The sequence below is a fragment of the Aotus nancymaae genome, unplaced genomic scaffold (assembly GCF_030222135.1).
Source record: "Aotus nancymaae isolate 86718 unplaced genomic scaffold, 86718_ANA_hifiasm-v0.15.2.pri h1tg000058l, whole genome shotgun sequence".
Classification (NCBI taxonomy): domain Eukaryota; kingdom Metazoa; phylum Chordata; class Mammalia; order Primates; family Aotidae; genus Aotus; species Aotus nancymaae.
Window position 1 is genome coordinate 35,078,103 of NW_026988472.1, and position 18,195 is coordinate 35,096,297.

Here is an 18,195-nt window from a genome sequence, read left to right on the forward strand (position 1 = left end):
GCCTGGGCAACAGAATGAGACTCATCTTAAAAAAAAATTAAAAATAGAGAAATAGAGATGACGTTTCACCATGTTGCCCAGGCTGGTCTTGAACTTCTGGCCTCATGTGATCCTCCAGTCTTGGCCTCCCAAAGTGCTGGGATTACAGGCATGAGCCACCATGGCTGGCCTTATAACAACAATATATGGCATTTATATTGTATTAGGTATTATAAGTAATCCAGAGATGATTTAAACTATACAAGAGAATGTGTATAGGTCTTACATAAATATGACACCTTTTTATATAGGGGAGTTGAGCATTTGTGGATTTTGATATTGGCAGGTGGTGGTGGGGAGTTTAGGAACCAATCTCGTGTGAATTCCAAGGAACAGTGGTACCACAAAGTACCATCAACTGGTGGCATAAAAGCAGAAAATGTATTGACTCACAGTTTGGAGGCTACTAATCCAAAATCGAGGTATCAGCAGAGCCATGCTCCTTCTAAAATTAGAGAGAAGGCTTCCTTGTCTGTTTCTTACTTCTGGTGGTTTGCTGGCAATCCCTGGCGTTCCTTGGCTTGCAGCTGTAGTACTTCATTCAGTCTCTGCCTCTGACATCACGTGATGTCCTCTCATGTGTCTCTGTGTCTCTTGTCAGGATGCTGCTAATCATAATGGATTAAGGACCCACCCTACTCCAGTGTGACCTCATCTTACCTAATTATGTCCGCAACGACCTGATTTCCAAATAAAGTCACATTCATATTTATGGGGGTTAGGATTTCCATGTCTTTTGGGGGGACACAGTTGGACCATTAACAGTCATTTGGGCTATTATAGTATTTAGGAACAGCCCATCTGATGAGTAAAACTTAGAATAGCTATTACAAACAAATGAAGAAATTTGACAAGAAAAGGTACCGTACACAGAAATAAATGATTTGGTGTATGTCCAGGATTTCATTGTGGAAAGCTTTTTTTTTTTTTTGAGACAAAGTCTTGCTCTGTTGCCTGGGCTAGGTACAGTGGCACAATCTTGGCTCACTGCAACCTCTGCCTCCTGGGTTCAAGCCATTCTCCTGCCCCAGCCTCCTGAGTAGCTGAGACTACAGGCATGTGCCACCATGCCCGGCTAATTTTTTGAGACAGGGTTTTACTGTGTTAGCCAGGATGGTCTCGATCTCCTGACCTCATGATTCACCCACCTCGGGCTCCCAAAGTGCTAGGATTACAGGCATGAGCCACTGTGCCCTGCCTATTATGGAAACCTTATTTAAGAATGACTTATTCTGTTGTGCCAGAGTATTCTGTAGACCAGGGGTCCCCAATCACCGGGCCATGGGCTGCATAGCAGGAGGTGAGCCGTGGGCAAGTGAGAGTTACCGCCTGAGCTCTGCTTCCTGTCAGATCAGCAGCAGCATTAGATTCTCATGGGAGTGCAAACCCTCTTGTGAGGTCCACATATGAGGGATCTAGGTTGCACATTCCTTATGAGAATCTAGTGCCTGATGATCTGAGGTGGAGGAGTTTCATCCCCAAACCACCCCCCAGCCCACCGCAGTCCGTGGAAAAATTGTCTTCCACATAACTGGTCCCTGGTGTAAGAAAGGTTGGGGGCCACTGCAGTAGACCTATTATTCAGATGCATTTTTCCCTGCTATGGAATGATGAAGCATTTCATGTTTTGGTGAGAAAAACTTTCACACTTTCAGAAAAAGTCTAAAGCTAGCTCTGTAGTAGTTATTTGTCAAAATAGACATTTTTAAATCCAGTACTATATGCAAATGATTGAATCCTTCAATTCCCATGTTGATGTAACTGACAGTAATACTGCTTTATTTTGTTTGTTTTTTTGAGACAGTCTCACTCTGTCCCCCAGGCTGGAGTGCAGTGGCACAGTCTCAGCTTGCTGCAACCCCCTCCTCCCAGGGTTCAAGTGATTCTCATGCTTCAGCCCCCCGAGTAGCTAGGACTACAGGTGTGTGTCACCATGCCCGGATAATTTTTGTGTTTTTAGTAGAGACGGGGTTTCACCATGTTGCCCAGACTGGTCTTGAACTCTTGGACTCAAGCCATCCACCCGCCCTGGCCTCCCAAAGTGCTAGGATTTACAGGCGTGAGCCACCATGCCCGGCCAGTAATACTGTTTTAAAAACAAAACATTGCTGGGATGCTGCTGTGACCTGCCTACAGTCTGGGCGCCGTGGCTCATGCCTGTAATCCCAGCATTTTGGGAGGCTGAGGAGGGTAGATCATGAGGTCAGGAGATTGAGACCATCCTGGCTAACCTGGTGAAACCCTGTCTCTACTAAAAGTACAAAATATTAGCTGGACATGGTGGCATGTGCCTGTAGTCTCAGCTACTTGGGAGGTTGAGGCAGGAGAATCGCTTGAACCCGGGAGGTGGAGGTTGCAGTAAGCCAAGATCGTGCTGCTGCACTCCAGCCTGGGCAAAAGAGCAAGACTCTGTCTCAAAAAAAAAAAAAAACAAACAAATAAAAAAAAATATTCTTTTTTTTTTTTTTTTTTTTTTTTTTGAGACGGAGTTTCGCTCTTGTTACCCAGGCTGGAGTGCAATGGCGCGATCTCGGCTCACCGCAACCTCCGCCTCCTGGGTTCAGGCAATTCTCCTGCCTCAGCCTCCTGAGTAGCTGGGATTACAGGCACGCGCCACCGTGCCCAGCTAATTTTTTGTATTTTAGTAGAGACGGGGTTTCACCATGTTGACCAGGATGGTCTTGATCTCTCGACCTCGTGATCCACCCGCCTCGGCCTCCCAAAGTGCTGGGATTACAGGCTTGAGCCACCGCGCCCGGCAATAAAAATATTCTTGATTAATTCCTAGTCTCCTCAGTGCCATGCACAGCAGATTCCTGGCACAGGACCTGCCTTTTAGGGAATCTTGACAATTTGAATCTTGGAGAAATAGGTTGAAAAAGAGATACAAGAATTATTGAGAGAGAACCAGTGGAAATCAGTGTCAGACAAGTAAACACTTCTGTTTTAAATTTGCATTATTCGCTGGCTATTTGACTAATAATAGATGACTTGAGTGATCCTTTTTATTCCAGAGAGGTGGCCTGTGGATAAGCACTCTGCCTCTGGTTTACATAGATTTAGGTTCTAATCCCAGCTCTGCTGCTTCCTACTCATGTGGCTTTGGGTAAACCCCTTCTTTGAGCCTCTGTTTTCTCAAATGTAACAAGAAAATAGTAACAAGAGTACCGTGTTATATGATATGGTAAGAGAAATTTTGAAAAAAACCCATTCATGTGAAGTACTCGGTAGTGCCTATCACACAGTAACCACTGTTGGCAATGCTTTTTTTTTTTTTTGAGACAGGGTCTCACTCTGTTGCCCAGGCTGGAGTGCAGTGTCATGATCTCAGCTCACAGCAGCCTCTGCCTCCCGGGTTCAAGCGATTCTCATGCTTCAGCCTCCCTAGTAGCTGGGATTACAGTTGCACACCACCACGCCTGGCTAATATTTGTATTTTTAGTAGAGATGGGGTTTCACCCTGTTGGCCAGGCTGGTCTCGAACTCCTGACCTCAAGTGATCTGCCCGCCTCTGCCTCCCAAAGTGCTGGGATTACAGGTATGGGCCACCACTCCCGGCCTGGCTATAATGCTAATATAAATACTGTTGAGGTGGCCTCAAATTTTTATTCTGCGCTTGACCTTTTGAGCCACTTCTGAGTGCTTCTTGTATTTCTCCACCTAGACGTGCTGTTGCTACCTCAAGTTCCAATAAACAGTAGTATGCTCCAAACTGAATGGCTCCAATCCTGATCCTCTTCCACTCTCCCCTTTGCCAGCCTCCTGGGTCCTCCAGCTCCAAACCTTTGTGACAGCTTTGCTTTTTCCCTTTCCCATGCAGCCTTTTGCCAGGTTTTGCAAATTCATCACCCACAGCAACTCACCAGAATTCTTTCTCCCCGTATCCTTGTGGCCCTGTGTTTTATTCGAGTCCTCACTGCTTTTTGTGTGAGCGCCTTAATGGTCTTTTAATTAATCTGCCTTTCTCTAACCTGACCTCTCTCTGTTAATGTTACACATTTTTACCACGTAAGTCTTCCAAAGCTGATCTTGAATCAGGTCACTTCCCTTCTCAAAAACCTTCAGTGACTGACTATTCATTATCTTTGGATTAAAGTCTAAACTCCTTTGACTGGGCCAGGCACAGTGGCTCACAGCTGCAATCCCAGCATTTTGGGAGGCTGAGGCAGGTGGATCTCCTGAGCTCAGGAGTTCAAGACCGGCCTGAGCAACATGGTGAAACCCCGTCTCTGCAAAAAGTACAAAAAATTAGCCGGTTGTGGTGGCGTGCGCCTGTGATCCCAGCTACTTGGGAGGCTGAGGTGGGAGGATAGCTTGAGGCCAGGAGGTGGAGGTTGCAGTGAGCTGAGATCGCGTCACTGTAATCCAACTTGGGTGACAGAATGAGACCCCGTCTCAAACAAAATCCAAAAACTCCTTTGATTAATTGGACCCCAAGGGACTTCATAAACTAGCCCAGCCTACCTTTCCCACTATATTCCCTTTCACGTATCATTTATATGCCTTCTTTTTTTTTTTGAGACAGAGTCTTACTCTGTCGCCAGGCACCAGACTGGATTGCAGTGGTGTGATCTAGGCTCACTGCAACCTCCGCCTCCTGGGTTCAAGCAATTCTCCTGCCACAGCTTCCTGAGTAGCTGGGACTACAGGTGCGTGCCACCATGCCCAGCTAATTTTTGTATTTTTTAGTAGAGATGGGGTTTCACCATGTTGGCCAGGATGGTCTCAAACTCTTGACCTCATGCTCCGCCCGCCTCGGCCTCCCAAAGTGCTGGGGTTACAGGTGTGAGCCACCGCGCCTGGCCTTATATACCTTCTTAATGCTCACCACTGGCCGTCAAGCATCCGAAGAATAGCGAGCTACTCATCTTTGCATTCTAGTGCTTGGCAGTAGTGACTGTTCATGATAGTAAACCATAATTTAAATATAGATTGAGTATTGCAATGCTGAAATCCAAAATGCTCCAAAATTGGACTTTTTGACCACTGTCATGATGCTCAAAGGAAATGCTCGCTGGGTTTGGAATGTTCAACCTGTGAGTAATGCAAACACTGCAAATCCAAACAGCCAAAATCCAACATAGTCTGAAATACGGAACACTTCTGGTCCCAGGCATTTTGGATACGGGATATTCAACTGGGAGTGAGTGAATGAGTATAATTGCTTATGCTTTTTCCTTTGCCTGACATGCTCGTGCTCTGGCTCTCTATCCACATTCCCCCTGTGCTCCAGGATAACTTCATGCTCGATCGCTTTCCTTATCCTCCCAGCGTGTAACACCTGTTCCTTCCCCAGGCCCCTCCCTCAATACTGCCTCTGACTCGCTCTCCTGGTACCTGCTAGTCTCCTGCAGAGCTGTGTGTGAACATGTCTTTTCTCTCCCACTGTGGACTGTACCCCTCAACAATAAAAGACCTGGGTTTGAGTCACCTAGCTCACTTCCCGACATCCATTCATTTAGCAATCATTTATTGAGTGTCGTCCTGTGTTAGGCATACAGCAGTGAGCAGAACAGATAGAGTTCCATTCTCTTGGAGTTTACATTCTAGTAGTGCCTAGAACCTGCCTCCTTCACTGGCAAGTGTTGATCAGGTATCTGCTATCTGCCAGTCTCTGTGCTAAATAAATACTAGGGATATAACTGAAGGAAAATGGTCTTTGTCTTCCAGGAGCTCATGGTGCGGTAGGAAGATAGCCACATTAACAAATGAGTATGGCTGAAGGAATTAACAGACAGTGCAGAGTAAAGAAAAAAAAACAAAAAAACACAAATGAGTATGATACAGTATATTGTTATGCAGTATTTTTCAACAGGGACACTGTTGGCATTTCTTGTGGGAACATTCTTTGTTCTGCAGGCCTGTCCCCTGCATTGTGAGGTATTTAGCTCTCTGGTTACCCCTCTCCACAGTAATGCCCCTCAAATTGTATGACAACCAAAACTACTCTATATTTTTCAAATGCCCCCCTATCATTGTGATATCTGCCTCTCTTATATTGAGAACCACTGTCAAGAGAGGACTCTATTTCTTTCCTTTTTTTTTTTTTTTTTTTTGTTGAGACAGAGTTTTGCTCTTGTTGCCCAGGCTGGAGTATGATGGTGCGATCTTCGCTCACTGCAACCTCCACCTCCCCGGTTCAAGCAATTCTCCTGCCTCAGCCTCCTAAGTAGCTGGGATTACAGGTATTAGCCAAGCCTGGCTAACTTTTTGTATTTTTAGTAGAGACGGGGTTTCTCCATGTTGGTCAGGCTGGTCTCAAACTCCCGATCTCAAGTGATCCACCTGCCTCAGCCTCCCAAAGTGCTGGGATTATAGGCATGAGCCGCCACGCCTAGAAAGAGAAAAGAAGACTCTCTTTCTATTAAGGGGGATGAATGGAGGAGGGCAAGATAAAGTTAGTCTGGGGAATCGGGATGGGGCAGGGAGGAGTGTCTGAAGAATGAGGCTGCTGAGGAAAGCATCAGGTAAAGACACATAGACAGAGGGCAGTCAATAACCTGCTGTATCTCAGGACCTCTCAGTTGTTGGCTGTGGCTAGAGAAAAAGGTGCAGGTATGAGCACAGTGTTTGGTGAACAACTGGAGAGGAATCCTGGGCTCTGTTGTGGAGGGCTTTATATGCTGCGCTAACAGGATTAGCCCAGGTGCTGGTGTAAGAAAGGAGGAACTGTTGAAAGATTTGAATAGGGCAGAGGCATAATGAGACTGGTAAGACCATTCCTGCAATTGAGGGGGAAGGCGGTAAGGGCCTGAGTAGGCAGTAGTGATGAGGCTTATATCATTTGTTGAGGAGGGAACCGAATATGCTTTCAGGTTATAAATAGCTCTGTCATTACTTTATGGTATGCCTTTCCTGGAAGTACAGACTTCCAGGGGATAAAGAAACATCTTAAGGACCAGGCATGGTGGCTCACGCCTGTAATCCCAGCACTTTCGGATGCTGAGGGCGGCAGATTACTTGAGCTCAAGAGTTCAAGACCAGCCTAGGCAACATGGCCAAACCCCATCTCTACAAAAATGAGCTGGGTGTGGTAGTGCATGCCTATGGTCTCAGCTACTTGGGAGGCTGACGTAGGAGGATTGCTTGAGCCTACGAGGTCGAGGCTGCAGTGAGACATGATTGTGCCACTAGCTGTACTCCAACCTGGGTGACTGAGTGAGACCCTCTTCCAGGGGGAAGAGAAAAGAGAAACAGGTCCCTGGAAGATACTAGTGTTTGTGATCATGGTGGGAGGTCCACCTGGGTATGTGTGTCATCAGGAGGACGGGTAGACCCTGCAGGAAGCTCAGATTCTGAGGCAAGCAGGTAAATTAAATGCTGATGATACCCTCTGTGAACCTTGCCTTTGGGTCCCAGTATTGCACAGTTCCAAATTCCATGCTGACTGCCCATCGCACGCTGTGTACTGTTTGCGTTTTCTTTCTTTTGTTTTATTTCAGAGATGGGATGTTTTCTGTCACCTGGGCTACAGTGCAGGGGCGTGATCATAGCTCAGTGTATCCTCGAACTCCTGGGCTCAAGGGATCCTCCTGCCTCAGCCTTCCAACTAGCTGGGACTACAGGCATGCATCACCATGCCTGGGTAATTTTTTAATTTTAATTTTTAGTTAGAGACTGGGTCTTGCTGTGTTGCCTCGGCTGATCTCACACTCCTGGTCTCAGGTGATCCTCCCATCTTGCCCTCTCAAAATGCTGGGATTATAGGCATGGGGCACTGTGCCCAGCCCCCTGTTTGGGCTTTGAGGTATTTTTCTCTTCTGCTAGGCCACAGGCTCCTTTGTCATCCTGCCATTCCCAGAGCCTACTGCTGTGCCTGGCTTAAGGTAGGCCTTTAGCAGATGGTGGTTTTTTTTTTTAAAGACAGTCTCGCTCTGTCACCGAGGCTGGAATGCAATGGTGAGATCTTGGCTCACTGCAACCTCCGCCTCCTGGGTTCAAGCGATTCTCCTGCCTTAGCCTCCTGAGTAGCTGGGAATACAAGCGCCCACCACCAGTCCCGGCTAATTTTTGTATTTTTAGTAGAGACAGGGTTTCACTATGTTGGCCAGGATGGTTTCCTGACCTCGTGGTCTGCCCGCCTTGGCCTCCCAAAGTGTTGGGATTACAGGCGTGAGCCACCGTGCCTGGCCACATATGGTGGTTAATGAGCATGCTTCTCCTCTTTTTCCAATTTCAGGCTTTCTTTCTCTCTCTCTCTCTTTTTTTTTTTTGAGACAGAGACCTGCAATCTCAGCTCACTGCAACCTTGGCCTCCTAGGTTCAAGCAATTCTTATGCCTCAGTCTCCTGAGCAGCTGGGATTAGAGGCATGCATCTCCACACCCTGCTAATTTTTATATTATTTAGTAGAGACTGGGTTTTGGCATATTGTCCAGGCTGGTCTCAAATTCCTGGCCTTAAGTGATCCTCCCACCTCGACCTCCTAAAGTGCTGGAATTGCAGGTGGGAGCCATTGCTCCTGGCCAATTTCAGGCTTTCTCAAAGCATATATACTGTCTGTTAGAATTGTGGTAGGTCTTCCCAATAAATCTGTTTCTCATATGTACATTTTCTTTTCTTTGTTCTTTAGTTACATGGTGATGAATTTTGTCCTGTTTTGGATGCAACGTTTGTAATGGTGGCTCGTGATTCTGAAAATAAAGGGTAATTGGTATTTTTTCATAATTGTTTATTTCAAAGGATTTCAAAGATACATAAGACTGGGGAGAAGACTATAACGAATGTCTATATGCCTATCACTTGGACTTAACAGTTTTAATTGAAACATTTTGGCCATTTTTGTTCCATCTGTTTTTTGTTTAAAGAAAATTTATAATATTTTAAGGCAAATCCCAGACATAATGACATTTCACTCTTAAATACTTTAGTGTAGGCATCTTTTAAAAAATGAGAACATTCTCAGGCTGTGTGTGGTGGCTCATGCCTGTAATCCCAGCATCCCAGCACTTTGGGAGGCCAAGGCGGGTGGATCACTTGAGGTCAGGAATTCAAGACCAGCCTGGCCAACATGGTGAAACCCTGTCTCTACTAAAAATGCAAAAATTAGCTGGGTGTGGTGGCACGTGTCTATAGTCCCAGCTACTGGGGAGGCTGAGGCACGAGAATCACTTGAATCCGGGAGGCAGAGGTTGCAGTGTGCTGAGATTGTGCCACTGCACTCCATCCTGGGCGACAGAGCAAGATTCTGTCTCAAAAATAAATAAATAAATAAAAGATATTGCACAACTCTGTGAATACACTAAAAGCTATTAAATTGTACACTTTCAATGGATGAATTGTGTAGTATTCGAATTATACCTCAATAAAGCTGTTACCAAAAAAAAAAAACAGACTTACAAACATAAAAGTCAAATGTAATGTGTGGATCATATTTGGATCCTGATTTGAACAAATCATTCAAAATATATTTGGAGAAAACTGGATATGAATGAACTGAATATTAGAATATATTAAGGACTTATTTTTGTTAGGCCAGGTAATAGTAATGTAGTTACTTAAGAGAATATATATATATTTTTTAGAAGTTTCGCTTTTGTTGCCCAGGCGCATCTCAGCTCACTGCAACCTCCACCTCCCGGGTTCAAGCGATTCTCCTGCCTCAGCCTCCTGAGTAGCTGGGATTATAGGCGTGTGCCACCACACTGAGCTAATTTTTGTATTTTTAGTAAAGATGAGGTTTCACCATGTTGCCCAGGCTGGTGTCGAACTCCTGAACTCAAGTGATCTGCCCACCTCAGCCTCCCAAAGTGCTGGGATTACAGGTGTGAGCCACCGCGCCCGGCCAAGTCGTGCAATCTCTTAAATCTGTTTTAATCCAGAATAGTTGCGTCTTCACAGTCCCCTTACTGTTTCTTCCTCACTCGTTGAGAGGCTGGATAGTAGTTCTAAACAGTGTCCCGCTTTCTGGATTTGCCCTATTGCTTTCTCAGGGTGGTTTGTTTGTTTGTTGGTTGGTCTCGTTTATCTATCCCTAGTAATTTCTGTCACCTGAAGTTAGATCTAAATCCTTGTATTAGATTTGGGTTGAGCGTATATGGTGAGAGTACTACATAGGTGATGTCGTATATCTTGTGTTGTATCTCATGTTGCGTCATATCAGGAGGTAAAGGTTGTCCCACTCACAGTGATGCTAAGATTGGTGTGTGGGTTCAAGCAGTGACACCCTAATCTCTCCTTTGTGAAGTTCAGTTTTTCCTCTTCTTATCAGCAAGTTTGCAGGAGTGTACTTTGTCATCCTGCAAATAGCTGAGTTTCCCAGCGGTCTTTTTCCAGTGCTTTCAAGGTCCACTGCTGATCATTGCTGTGATCATTATCATTAGGTGATTTCAAGTAATTCTCAAATTTTGTCATTCCTTCTACATTTGTTAGCTGGGGTTCTGTAAAGAAGAGCTTTCTCCTAACAACTAGGGCAATTGGGTTTGAAATGGAGAGTTAGGATCCATGCTTCATTCCTGTCTTTTATTTACTTGTTTTCAGAATAAGGAGTTGGTTCACTAGCTAGTAATGACATACTTTTCCCAGTTTTTTGGCTTTTTAGAAAAGTATCATGTTTTTAAATTTTATTTTATTTTTTGTTTTTCTGTCTGTGTGTGTGTTTGAGACACTGTCTCGCTCGGTTGCCCAGGCTGGAGTGCAGTGGTGCAATCTCAGCTCACTGCAGCCTGTTTCCTGGGTTCAAGAGGTTCTCCTGCCTCAGCCTCCCAAGTAGCTGGGACTACAGGCACGCGCCACTATGCTAGGCTAATTTGTTTTGTATTTTTAGTAAAGACAGGGTTTTACCATGTTGGTCAGGCCGGTCTCGAACTCCTGACCTCAAGTGATTTGCCCACCTAGGCCTTCCAAAGTGCTGAGATAAACAGGCATGAGTCACCGTGCCCAGCCCCAGTTTGTTTTTTTTTTTTTGAGATGAGGTTTTGCTCTGCTGTCCAGGCTGGAGTGCAGTGGCATGAACATGGCTCACTGCATCCTGGACCTCTTAGGCTTAAGCAATCCTCCTGCCTCAGCCTCCTGAGTAGCTGGGACCACAGATGCGTACCACCATGCCTGGCTAATTTTTTTTTTTTTTGAGATGGAATTTCACTTTTGTTGCCCAGGCTGGAGTGCAGTGGTGCAATCTCAGCTCACTGCAACCTCCGCCTCCCAGTTCAAGCGATTCTCCTGCCTCAGCTTTCTGAGTAGCTGCCCAGCTAATTTTTAAATTTTTTGTAGAGATGGGGTTTTTGCCATGTTGGTCAGACTGGTCTCAAAATCCTGGGCTCAAGTGATCCTCTCGCCTCGGCCTCCCAAAGCGCTGATATTACATGCATTGCCACTGTGTCCTGCCAGGAAAGTGTCATTATGAATTCATGGTTTTAATATATTACATGCATTTCAATAAATTGCAGCCGTTGTTTCTCTTGATGCTGCGACTGTGCCATCTTTGGTCAGTGGGGGCTCCTGCATCCTTTCCCCCATCTCTTTGCTACCTTCCTGCTCTCTGGCACAAGATGTCTTGGGCTCATGTTACGTATTTCCTGCCCCAGACCTGGAGTCAGCCGTTCCCCAAGTAGTTCTGGGGTTCCTTTTAGGGGGAAGGGTATTTAGACATCAAAATCTGGGCACTGGAGCTGAACATTGTTACTAGTTTGTTATCGTTTCTAGGCCTTTTCAGTGGACAGAGCTAGGATATATTTTAAATAAACAAAAAGCCTCGTGAGGGCTGGGTATGGTGGCTTACCCCTGTAATCCCAGCACTTTGGGAGGCCGAGGTGGGCAGATTGCTGGAGCCAGGGAGTTCAAGATCAGCCTGGGCAACATGGCGAAATCTCTACTAAAAGTACAAAAAATTAGCCAGGTGTAGTGGGCATGCGTCTGTAGTCCCAGACAATGTGGGAGGCTGAGGTGGGAAGATCGCTTTAACCCAGGAAGCAGAGGTTGCAGTGAGATGAGGTTATACCACTGCACTCCAGCCTGAGCAGCAGAGCAAGACCCTGCCTCAAAAAAAGCCTCATTAGTTTATATGGTCATTTCAAGTCGGATTTAACCGTATAGAGTTCAACTTAGTTCACATAATCTTTTTTCTCTGAAATTGAATTCTTGGTTTCTAACAACAGTTACACCCAAGATATCCAAACTGAGAAAAAGTAATTGTGGGGGTAGAGCTGGGATGGGAGGGATTGCTCTTTGCACAGGACAGAGTCAGGGCCTGTGGAAAATCTCACTTGTATTAGAAACTTGATTTAGGAGTCTGCAGTGAAAAATCTTTTCTGCTGCATGGAAAGCTGACTTGGAAAGCCAAGTTAAGATAGAAACGTATGTTGATCACTTAGTAATCTGAGGGAAGAATAACACCCATCTAGTCTGGCCCTTCCTGCCAGCCCCAGCTGACCTGCTGTGGCCAGTGACTGGCCTGGGGCTTCTATTCAAGCACTGAAGCCACTGCTACAAGTTTCACTTTCAGCTGATGCATGTCACTTTTCCAAGCTGTTGTTTTGATTCTTTTGTTTTTGAGACAGAGTTTTGCTCTTGTTGCCCTGGCTGGAGTTCAGTGATGCGATCTTGGCTCACTGCAGCCTCCACCTCCTGGGTTCAAGTGATTCTCCTGCCTTAGCCTCCCAGGTAGCTGGGATTACAGGCACATGCCACCACGCCTGGCTAATTTTTGTATTTTTAGTAGAGACAGGGTTTCACCACGTTGGCCAGGCTGGTCTCGAACTCCTGACCTTAGGTGATCTTCCTTCCTTGGCCTCCCAAAGTGCTGGGATTATAGGCATGAGCCACCATGCCTGGCCTGTTTCAATTCTTTTGTTTCCATTGTTTCATCAAATGTTCGGATTCTACCACAGTGAAGTATTATCCTTTTTCCCTTATTATTTCAAGAAATTTGATGCTTACAGAAAAGTAGAAAGAATAATGCAACAAACATATGCCTTTCACCTAAATTGTATTATATTTGTGTTATTCTCTTGCCCTCTGTCTATAAATACACATATTTACATATTTTTTTCCCATGAATCATTGGAAAGTAAGTTTGAGACTGCTTCACCCATCAGTAGTTCAGCATGTATTTCCTAAGAACCAGGTATTTCTACATAACCTCAATGCCTTTATTATATCTGAGAAATTTAAGAGTGATACAATGATTTCATATGTGATCCATATTCAGATTTCACCAGTTGTCCCTAAAATGTCTTTTATAGCTATCTCTGATTCCGGATCCAGTCCCTCAAGGATTGTATATTGCATTTGGTTATCCTGCTTCTTTAGAACAGTCTTTCTGCCATTTGCTGTCTTTCAAAAATTGACCAAAAATCCAAGCCAGTTTTCTTGTAGAATGTTCTACAACCTATATTTCATTGTTTCCTCATGATTAGAATCAGGTTAAACATTTTGGCAATGCCAGAATCCTCTTTATAATGTGAACTTTCTAGTGTGCAGTTATCTGTACCCATAAGGCTTCCCTAACTGTTAGTGTTCATGTGTAAGGCAGGGGTAAGCACTGCCCAAAATGAAAAGCAGATTCTTTATAACTAGTGGGTGATTGTTCATCTTCGAGTTTTATTAGGTAACAGCATATTTTAAATTCTTTTCTTTTCTTCTTTTTAGGCCGGCATTTGTAAATCCACTCATCCCTGAAAGCCCAGAGGAAGAGGAACTCTTTAGACAAGGAGAATGTACATTAATTTGTTGATAATGAAATAAATTTTAAAAGCACATTAATTATACTGCAGAAGAGATTACTTAAGGTTTTATATGGGCTCTTCATACCAGTCAAATGTCTTTTTTTTTTTTTTTTTTGAGATGGAGTCTTGCTCTGTTGCCCGGCTGGAGTACAGTGCTTATAATCTTGGCTCCCTGCAACCTCCGTCTCCGAGGTTCAAGCAATTTTCCTGCCTCAGCCTCCCAAGTAGCTGGGAATACAGGTGTGCACCGCCACGCCCAGCTAATTTTTGTATTTTTAGTAGAGATGGAGTTTCTTCATGTAGGCCAGGCTGATCTCAAACTCCTGACCTTTGAGATGGAGTCTTGCTCTGTTGCCCAGGTTGGAGTACAATGGCATGATCTCAGCTTACTGCAGTCGCTGCCTCCTGGGTTCAAGTGATTTTTCTGCCTCAGCCTCCTCAGTAGCTAGGACTACAGGCACGCGCCACCATGCCTGGCTAATTTTTGTATTTTAGTAGAGATGGGATTTCATCATATTGGCCAGGATGGTCTCGATTTCTTGACCACGTGCCACCATGCCTGGCTAATTAAAAAAAATTTTTTTTTGTAGAGACAGGGGTCTCTCTGTGTTGCCCAGGCTGGTTTTGGGCTCTGGACTCAAGCGATCCTCCTGCCTCAGCCTCCCAACCTGTTGGGATTACAGGCATGAGCCACTGCACCCGGCCTGCTTTCTCCGTTTTAATGAAGTGAGAAATACCTCTTGATGGGATAACTGCAGGTCAGGGCTCTGGATCAGGATGATTTCAAGTGATCTCGCACTGAGCCAATATAGTTTCCATGTGGAACCAAAGGCTCACTGGGAGTTTTATGTGGCCTCTGCAGTTTTTTCTTGGATATCCATATAATTTTCCATGAGATTGAAAGGTATTCCCGGTCAGAGCTCCCTGTGTTATAGTGTGACCCTCCTGATCATTGCTCCTTATTCTCCCATGTTCCAGTGAACAAGGGGAGAAGAATTGCCTTCAGCTCCACATCGTTACTGAAAATGGCCCCCAGCGCTGACGAGAGGACCACCATCCATGAGATGTTTCTCAGCACACTGGATCCAAAGTAAGGATGATAAGATTCCATGTTGGGAAAACATTTAAACCTTAGCCTTTTTTTTTTTTAGATGGAATTGCTCTCTTGTTTCCCAGGCTGGAGCACAGTGGCATGATCTCAGCTCACTGCAACCTCCGCCTCCGGGTTTCAAGCGATTCTCCTGCCTCAGCCTCCGGAGTAGCTGGGATTGCAGGCATGGGCCACCACACCTGGCTAATTTTGTATTTTTAGTAGAGATGAGGTTTCACCATGTTGGTCAGTCTGGTCTCAAACTCCTGACCTCAGGTGATCTGTCCGCCTCGGCCTCCCAAAGTGCTGGGATTACAGGCGTGAACCACCACACCCCACCTTTTTCTTTTTCTTTTTTTGAGACAGAGACTCTGTCACCCAGGCTGGAGTGCAGTGGCACAATCTCGGCTCACCGCAAGCTGTGCCTCCCGGGTTCAAGCAATTCTCCTGTCTCAGCACCCCCACCCCCGAGTAGCTGGGATTGCAGGCGCCTGCCACTACGCCTGGCTATTTTTTAAAATATTTTTAGTAGAGATGGGGTTTCACCGTGTTGGCCAGGCTGGTCTCGAATTCCTCACCTCAGGTGATCCGCCTGCTTCAGCCTCCCAAAGTGTTGGGATTACAGGCATGAGCCACTGCGCCAGGCCTAAACCTTAGCCTTCTCCAGAGCCACGGTTGCCTGAGTATATTGGGAGTGGCTTGCAAATGTTTTTAGTTTTCAACAGCAGAACCATGGCATTAACAGGGTTTAATAAATATTCATTTGTACAGGACTATAAGTTTTCGAAGTCGAGTTTTGCCTCCTAATGCAGTGTGGATGGAGAATTCAAAACTGAAGAGCTTGGAAATTTGCCACCCTCAGGTATTATAATTTAGTGAGAAATCTGAATAGGATAGCTTCCATTCATGATATTTGTCCAAGATTTGACATACCTTTAAACTGGCCTTTGTCCTGTGGCATTGTTAATTCCTCTGTTCTGTATACAAAGGTGGCCATAAGTTTGTATTCATTGATACTTGTCTTACGTCGTGTAGGAGCGGAACATTTTCAATCGGATCTTTGGTGGTTTCCTTATGAGGAAAGCATATGAACTCGCATGGGCTACTGCTTGTAGCTTTGGGTGAGTTACATGTAAGGCAGCCTTAACTTCTGAGAAGGAATTTATATCACCCCACTGAATTTAAACCTTTTGGACCAGTCTTGTGTGTGGGAATATGTTATGGTTTTTTTTTATTTTGAGACAGTGTTTCACTCTTGTTGCCCAGTCTGGAGCGCAGTGGTATGATCAAGGCTTACCACAACCTCTGCCTCCTGGGTTCAAATGATTCTCCTGCCTCAGCCTCCCAAGTAGCTGGGAATACAAGTGCCCACCACCATGCCCGGTGAATTTTGTATTTTTAGTAGAGATGGGAATTTCTCCATGTTGGTCAGCCTGGTCTTGAACTCCCGACCTCAGATGATCCGCCCGCTTCAGCTTCCCTAAGTGCTGGGATTACAGGTGTGAGCCACCATGCCCGGCCTATGTTATGTTTTTAAATTGAGTACCACACCCATACCAGCTGAGTTTGATCTTCCTTTTAGAAGGTTGTTGCTCTCAGCCAGGTGTGGTGGATCACACCTGTAATCCCCGCACTTTGGGAGGCGGAGGCGGGCAGATCACCTTAGGTCAGGAGTTTGAGAACAGCCTGACCAACATGGATAAACCCTGTCTCTACTAAAAATACAAAATTAGCCAGGCGTGGTGGCACATGCCTGTAATCCCAGCTACTCAGGAGGCTGAGGGAGGAGAATCGCTTGAACCCGGGAGGCAGAGGTTGCGGTGAGCTGAGATCAAGCCATTGCACTCTAGCCTGGGAAATGAGCGAAGCTCCATCTAAAAAAAAAAGGTTGTTGCTCTGACTTTGTAAGTTCGTACATGAAAAAACCCACTCAGAAAATATAGTGATGATATGTAGAAGGGAAAAGATAGTAATTTTGGCCCTGATCTGGTCACAATGGCATCTCTTTACCATTCCTCAGTGGTAGGGTCATTTCCCTCTTCACTAACTTTATTCTTCGTTCCTTTTTATTTCGCTTCAGTTAGTTGTTAGGGGAAAAAATTGAGGTCATCGGAATTTTGCAGTTTACCCCCAGTTCTGTCTTTTCCCCCAACAGTGGTTCTCGACCATTTGTGGTAGCAGTAGATGACATCATGTTTCAGAAACCCGTTGAGGTTGGCTCCTTGCTCTTTCTTTCTTCGCAGGTAGGTGTGTGATGAGAGATGAAATACAACTTTTTTTTTTCATTTGAGCCTGGAAGTTTTCATGTCCAAAAGCTACTGTTTTCCCTTATGACTCCCCTTTCCCTTTCCTCATGCAGTTGACTGACTGTAGTGTCTGTAATCTGTTAGGTATGCTTTACGCAGAATAATTACATTCAAGTCAGAGTACACAGTGAAGTGGCCTCTCTGCAGGAGAAAACTCATACAACCACCAATGTCTTCCATTTCACGTTCATGTCAGAAAAAGAAGTGCCATTGGTTTTCCCCAAAACATATGGAGGTAAGCAGTGATTATTGCTTGTCCCTAACAAAGGGAGGAACTTCTGAGGACATTTTTCTCCTTTTGAATTGTAGGAAGTGTATCGATGCCTTTCAGCCCAAGCACACGTCTTTGGGAGTTTTTGCTTTTCAGATTCAGCCGCCCTGAAGGCCAAAGATACCTGTGGCCCTCAGGCAGGCAAGCAGCCACTGGTAGTCAAAAGCTGATCCAGCCAGAGGAAGGGGCCAGGAGTCATGCCTGCTCCCATGGGAATGTGGCACCCTCGGCCCAACAGTGCATCTCATTCTTTCTCAGTGTTCCCAAGTAGTCTCATGTCTCTATGACGATATGATGTTTTCTAAGGTGCTACACGTTTCTCCGGGGTTCTCTTTCTTGTGTTTCAGAGTCCATGTTGTACTTAGATGGGCAGCGGCATTTCAACTCCATGAGTGGCCCAGCGACCTTGAGAAAGGACTATTTTTTGGAGCCCAAGGAAAGCCACACTTGTTGAAACTGGCACTCCACCCACAGCGACATGATATCTGATAAAGACCCGATCATATGTATTGGTTTTAGTGTTGCTTCTCATCCTCCATACAGGAGGAGAATGGATTCAGCCTTTAGGATGATCAGAACAGAAAGAGAGAGTGGCTGGATGGGGCTGAGGGGAGAAAGAATATTAAACAATAAATACTTCCAGCCGGGCGTGGTGGCTCATGCCTGTAATCCAAGCACTTTGGAGGCCAAGGCGGGCGGATCACCTGAGGTTGGGAGTTCAAGACCAGCCTGACTAACATGGTGAAACCCCGTCTTAAAAAAATAAATAAATAAATATAAATATAAATAAATAAAAAAACAATAAATACTTCCAAAACAGTTTTAA

At 45.2% G+C, this 18,195-nt stretch overlaps 1 protein-coding gene across 8 annotated transcripts in view; it reads left to right on the forward strand.

The window, feature by feature from the left end:
- Positions 1-18,195, forward strand: part of ACOT9 (acyl-CoA thioesterase 9) — a 101,988-nt gene extending 83,793 nt beyond the window's left edge. For all 8 annotated transcript variants that reach the window (XM_064364454.1, XM_064364451.1, XM_064364452.1 and 5 more), the window contains 8 exons: positions 8,611-8,684; positions 13,626-13,693; positions 14,681-14,792; positions 15,564-15,654; positions 15,828-15,913; positions 16,948-17,035; positions 17,183-17,333; positions 17,717-18,195. In XM_064364454.1, the coding sequence (XP_064220524.1) occupies positions 8,611-8,684; positions 13,626-13,693; positions 14,681-14,792; positions 15,564-15,654; positions 15,828-15,913; positions 16,948-17,035; positions 17,183-17,333; positions 17,717-17,823 (777 nt within the window). In that variant the 3' untranslated portion in view covers positions 17,824-18,195. The remainder of the gene's footprint in view (positions 1-8,610; positions 8,685-13,625; positions 13,694-14,680; positions 14,793-15,563; positions 15,655-15,827; positions 15,914-16,947; positions 17,036-17,182; positions 17,334-17,716) is intronic.